The sequence below is a fragment of the Amphiura filiformis genome, chromosome 5 (assembly GCF_039555335.1).
Source record: "Amphiura filiformis chromosome 5, Afil_fr2py, whole genome shotgun sequence".
Taxonomy (NCBI): domain Eukaryota; kingdom Metazoa; phylum Echinodermata; class Ophiuroidea; order Amphilepidida; family Amphiuridae; genus Amphiura; species Amphiura filiformis.
In genome coordinates, this window is record NC_092632.1 from 3,328,554 (window position 1) to 3,334,895 (window position 6,342).

The 6,342-nt window shown below is 35.2% G+C and overlaps 1 protein-coding gene across 3 annotated transcripts in view; it reads left to right on the forward strand.

Moving 5' to 3' along the window:
- LOC140152485 (exosome complex component RRP46-like) overlaps positions 1-4,944 on the forward strand; it is a 35,993-nt gene extending 31,049 nt beyond the window's left edge. For all 3 annotated transcript variants that reach the window (XM_072174815.1, XM_072174816.1, XM_072174817.1), the window contains exons 5-6: positions 2,232-2,321; positions 4,005-4,944. In XM_072174815.1, coding sequence (XP_072030916.1) covers positions 2,232-2,321; positions 4,005-4,097 — 183 coding nt within the window. In that variant the 3' untranslated portion in view covers positions 4,098-4,944. The remainder of the gene's footprint in view (positions 1-2,231; positions 2,322-4,004) is intronic.
- The last annotated feature ends 1,398 nt before the right edge of the window (positions 4,945-6,342 follow it).

Consider the following 6,342-nt stretch of genomic DNA (forward strand, 5'->3'; position numbering starts at 1 on the left):
GCAATGTGAAAGAATTTATATCTTAGGAATAGTAATTCCAATTTGGATGGAATTTTCAGCATATATTTACCTATATTTATATCAACAAGAACACTAAACAAAACAAAATTTGATTTGTGTGTGACTGAGGACACTTTTTTGGTGAATAAAGAAGTTGCCAACTCATCATGGGAAAGGGTTCCAAACAACCCATAATTGGCTATATCTTCTGGACCAGCACTAATGTTGACAATAACATAGGTCATAAGAAAAGTGTTACCATAATTACTACTGTTATTTCTATATTGATACTAGCTGTGTACATAAAGTACTGATACCTTCAGTTTGCCTTGTAAAAAACCCCACAGTAAAAACCCAAAATTACAAAAATTTCCACTTTTTACGGCATTTGTGCATAAAATTTGTTGATTTTGCCCCCCCTTGAAATGCCAATGCCACTGAAGGGCTATGCCAAATTCTTTCTGGGTTGTGAAATGATTTATTGAAAATTTTAAGAGCATGGGCACACATGCTAATATTGGCAAAACAAAACCTGACAGATTAGGCATGCTTTGTGTAATACAGTTAAAATTGAATCATGTTTTTAAGATCTATCATGGTTCATTAGTAGCTCGATGGTACATCTATTTCATATCCTAGAGAGAATTCTAACTTATACTCATGATCATCATACACATATTTAGTGCTTTTGATTTTATTTTACATTGTGCAGAAAAACAGGCATGCAACATTTTGACTTTACTGGCATCAATGTCTGGAATTCCAACCAAAAACCAAGCAAATTGTTTATCAGAACAATTCAAATGTGCAATTAAAAGTAATTTCAGCTGTATCAATAATTGTATGTCAGTGTGTAATTAATCAGGTTTTTTTAGAAATTTTTATAGGCTATACAGGGCCGTTCCGACCATTAGGCCAGGTAAGGCGGTCGCCTAGGACGGCAAACGCAGAGGGTCGCAAAAAAAGGGGGCGAAAAAAGAATAACAGGAATGGAGAAAGAAAAGGGAAGAAAAAATGAGGGCGGATAAAAAGAAAAAAATGGGAGGCTGGGATGAAAAAATACAGAAAAGAACGAAAACGGTCGTGGGCAGCAGTGGCGTAGCGACTGGGGGAGGGAAGGTGGGGCACGTGTCCTGGGTGCCATCCTTAGGGGGCGCCGAAATGACCAATTCAGCATCGATTCTGCGCCCCTCCAAGCGATGAAAGTCAAAATTTTCGCGCGCTTCGCGCACATTTCACTCACCGTGACTACAAAATCATTTTAAAGATCAATTTGTAATTCATTATAGCCAAAATGTATTAGTGCTAGGCCCTATTTGTGGACATTTTTGCGCGTTCTGCGCGCAATATTTTTGGAAGAAGGTCCACCTTTTACAAAATCGACCCTCTACATGGAAAAAAAAGTCCACTTTTTCAAAATCTGCACCCCCTCCAAAAACCCTGCCTACAGTCTGGTTACAGTGTGACTTAATTGCTTGTTCCCATTTAATTGGCAAAAGGTAGAGTTTCAGAAATGACAAAATTTGACAATTTCTGGGGCGGGAAAAAAAAAAAGCTAAGAGTAGCGAATCATAGATTGAGTTGTCATTTTTAAAAGTTTAACTTTTATCATGCAATTACACCATGCCTTGTTCAACAATACATGGACTTGAGTGAGGTATCAAAATTGGCATTAAAAAAAATTCTCTCATCCATCCATCCATCCATCCATTGAACTTATTGAATTTATATTCTCATATAGTGTTAATTTCATCAAGCAATTGAGGTACAGGGCTGGGTTTACCACAGGGCTAGAAGGGCCCACACTGAGGGCTCAAGATTCAAGGGCCCCAAATTTTGGCAAATAAAAATAAAAGTAAAAACGACAATTAAAAAAAGAAACCAGAAAAAAAACAAGAAAAAAACAACAACAACAAGAAAGTGGAGAAAATTTAGTAAAGCATTATTTTGGTATGAGAAACAGGTTACATGGTTGGGATGAGGTAGGGGTGTAACACCCATAGAAGGCCTATCTGGATAGCCAGAGGTCTTAAGTTTTAGCCTGGCCCTGGTATTAATGAACTAGCACATACATGTAGGTGCAAACAGAGAGCTGTCAATATTCAATATTAGAAGTGCCCAACCCTAGAACCCAATTTCCTATAGGGTTGTGTTTACAATATCTGACTCAAATACATAGTGCACATTTGTAAAACTATAATGTATGTGTGGTTGATATTCATTTTATACAGGTTGCACAGTGCATGTACACATTTGCTTTTGAAAGCCAAGAGAAGAAGATTATCACATCAACAATGAAGGGGACATGTACAACAGAGCAAGTAAGCAAAATTGCTTGAGTTTTTGCATTAGGTAGTCTCAAATTGTATAACACATTAGTTTACTAATTTTTGTCTCACCTGAACTTGTTCAGAAAGAGACTTGAGAAAAATTAGTACATTATTATACAAATAATCCATCCCCAGAGGTGAATGGTCAAAACTATATTATTGCTCCAAGTGACCTAAAAACCATACTATTTTCCCGAAGCGAAGCCGAGGGAAAATATTATGGTTTTGAGATCACATGGAGCAAAAGTTTGTGTTTATGGTGCAAGCAGATATATGTTTAATTGGCACAAATACTTTTCAGTAGTAAGAAATTGTCCGAAACTCCTCACTTTAAATAATTGTGTCAGGAATTTATTATATATCAATATCCTTCTAAATAGATGGATATTGACTCATTATAAACTGTTGAGGATAAATTGATTGTGATATTACCGAAGTACAGGGTGTCCCAAAAGTAACTTAACATTGTGAATTGGCCATAACTTGCGCTGTGTTAATAGTGTTGTTACAAAAATTGCACAGTATGTAGATAATTCTTTTAAAAATGTTATGATACCAAACATGCCTATGTGGTCATGACCCTTTGGCATGAAATTAACGGATATCTACCGTACATAAAACCTATTTTATAAACGCAAAATAAATCTCTTCATTTGAGACGTGATAACACTATATAACGTGTTATCGTTTTCAAATCTGTTTTGTTTAATTTTGCTATGTTTGTTTGATTGTTTGTTTGTTTGTTTTCAATGCGTAATCTTCATTTTCTGTTTCATCTGGATTTATATGGAAACTGCTTAAGATCTTTTCTGAGGATTCGATGAACAGTTGTACGCGGTACGTTGTTCTCCATTGAAAGTCGACGTACTGATCGTCTTGGGCTTTTCGCCACCACTCTTCGTATGACATTGATGTATGTAGCCAATCTTCCTGTTCTTTCACGCCCTGCCCGAGGTAGATCATGAACAGATCCAGTTGATAGAAATTCCTGCACTAGTTGCTGTATTGTATTTCGGCTGGGTGCATAATTTACATTAAAATGTTCCCTAAACTTTGCTTGAGTGAGTTTGTCCGACTTTGTCTTGGCAAAGAATCTGAATCTGTTGATATATAGGAAATTTATCTTCACTTCAACTGTTTTAAAGTAAAGTTTAATATTGTCAATATATCCTAATTATAATCTAAAACAGCAGTCACGCTTACACTAGGCCATGTAATCCATGAATGTTCATACCTAAATGTAGCGCGTGCAGTCCAACTCTATTGTTGAGGGAAGCACATCATTCATGTGCTTGAGCAAAGAACATAATGAGCTTGCTTTTGTGGGTTTGATACACATATATGTACAGTCGCACAGAAAGGTCAATTGGTCATCAATAATGCTGTTTTTGGTATCAGAATAATTCTTAAATAAAGATCAATCTATGTGAATATGTTCTTCATTTTGGTATGAAGTAGGAAACATTTGAGATATGGCAAATTCACAATGTTAAGTTACTTTTGGGACACGCTGTAAATACTACATGTATGACCTCGGCAAATGAGGTCCGAGGTCATTGGACATTTGAGGGAATGTTATTTGCGGTAAATTTGATTCACTATATTGCGGTATATGTGTATAAGAACTGACAGTCTTTGTTAATTTTCCTTTGCAAACTTCTTTTTATTTTTCAGTATCAGTCCTGCCTTGCAGCATGCCAAACAGCAAGCCAAGAAATCTTCAACTTTTATAGGACTTCTGCTGAAAAGAAACTCTCAAAATCATAGCACCAAAAAAAATACGGAAGAATATAGCATTCTTGTAGTATGTACTGTTATGCATACTTTCCTGGGCTTGAAGGCTGTATGGTATATACATCTTGTGAGCAGTGTTGTGGTAGTGTACTATGGATACAATGACTACACCAGCAGCTGGTGGCTACACCTTTATAGTTATTCAAGACTCTTAACATCGTGGATTGATATAGAATGGCATGCACGCATCGCCTATGCTAAGTGTGCTTTGCGTATTGAGCTGTAGGCCAATAAAAGAGGTTTGTCTCTCAACCCCTAAGTGCTGGGCATTTTAAAAGGTTTTATTTTCTTCTAAAATATAAGCAATCTATCACCAGGAAAATTGATAGACCATGTTCCAAAATGAAGTACAATGACAAATTTAAGGATTCTGACATTTGGTTTCTGGTTTTAATTTCATTAATAATATATACAACCAGATTCATGACAATAATGGTATAGAGTGTATGCAATAAACCAACCGGAATGGTATAACAATTGAAATGGCAGCCATGCTGGACGACAGTTCTAAGATAACTTACATTGTAAGATGACAGAGGGACAGGTCTCTAGATCGATTCTACAACCATTCATACCTATTACATCGTTTTATTGTATTATCATGCAAATTTCCCGTGGTACCTTATGCAGGATAGACTTTTGTCATGAGTGATGTCGTATTGTATACCCTCTATATGTGTTCTCTCATACATGTAGACCCTACAGCCCTGAACATGTAAATCGCCACTTGTAAATTTGTATGATCCAAGGGTACATTTTGTCTTGTGCATGCACATGAAACTGAAGAAGATGAAAGTATTAAAAAAGTTATTGAAATGTACATTATGTATTTGATTTCCATTTGTAATAGCTGTGACCTGTGGATGGAGAAAATGATTGCAATGTTTTTAGATATTTTTCATCCCAAAAACATGCCATTTTCTCATGACACTGGAAAATAAAGATTGCATAGCTATTTTTTCCAAAAAAACAAAGTAAAGTGTTAAGGCCCAAATTGTTTTCTGTTTTTTAACCAAAATATCAGTAAAAATATGATTTAAAAGCATTTGTGTGTAGAATTGTGCAATTAACAACACTTAAGGGATCTGGAATGAGCGTTTATATGCTTTTTTTTGTGGGACATGAGAGCACCTCAGACGTATCGAATTGCATTCTGAATACGAAGCATGTCTTTCTGATATCAAATAATTTTTCATTTTTTGAAATTCACAATATAATACAAATTTTATGACAAATTATTAACATTTGATATTTTTCAAATTTTTGATATATAACAGTCCTCGAAATAAATTTTATAAATCTAATGATATATTTTAAAGTGTATGTAGCTGGGATGAAAAGTCGATTAATTGAAAATTTTGACCTTTTATATTGAAGATATGGATGTGTTGTCCGAAAAGACCTGTGTTTTGGGTGTTTTGGGGAAAAAATCCATATCTTCAATACTGAAGGTCAAAATTTTCCATTTATCGTCGGGCTTTTCATCCCACCTACATACACTTGAAGTATAAATCATCAGATTTATAAAGTTTACTTTAAGTACTGTTAAATATCAAAAATATCAATTTTAATGATTTGCCATAAAATGTGTATTACATTGCGTAATTTCAAAAATCAAAATTATTTGATATCAGAAGGACATTCTTCAGATTCAGAATGCAATTGATATGTCTGATGTGCTCTAATGTCCCACAATAAATACTGTCCAAACGTTCATACCCTTCCCTTAATAAATTTGTAAAAACAATTTATTATGTGTGTATAAGAATGCAAGTTTTGAAAGTTCCAAAAATTTTGACTGGGAGTTTGAGTTGGGGTAAGGGGTAGGGGAAGGAGGTGGGACTGATTCTGCATTGCATGTTACAATCTTCGCAAGCTGTGAGACATACTTTTTATTTGTGCCTAGCTACAGAACCTGGCAAATAAACAGGTGTATTGAGGTCTGTGATGATTAACTTTCTAACAAGATGCCGAAGAGCAGGTAGCTGTGCTGCTGGTGTAACATTATTACTTTCCAGAAAAAAATTTGTCTGCAAGGAAAACCCTGTTCTATGGGCAGACCCAGACTTTTCAAAAATTTGGGAAACAAATGTTTCCTGTACAAATGAATGCCGCCCAAATTTGAAAAAAAAATTTCTGTATTTCCCCAAAATATTTCAGATTTTGTTGATTTTTGGGTCATTTTGCAAAAAAAAAAAGGCAGACTGACCGACCCTAC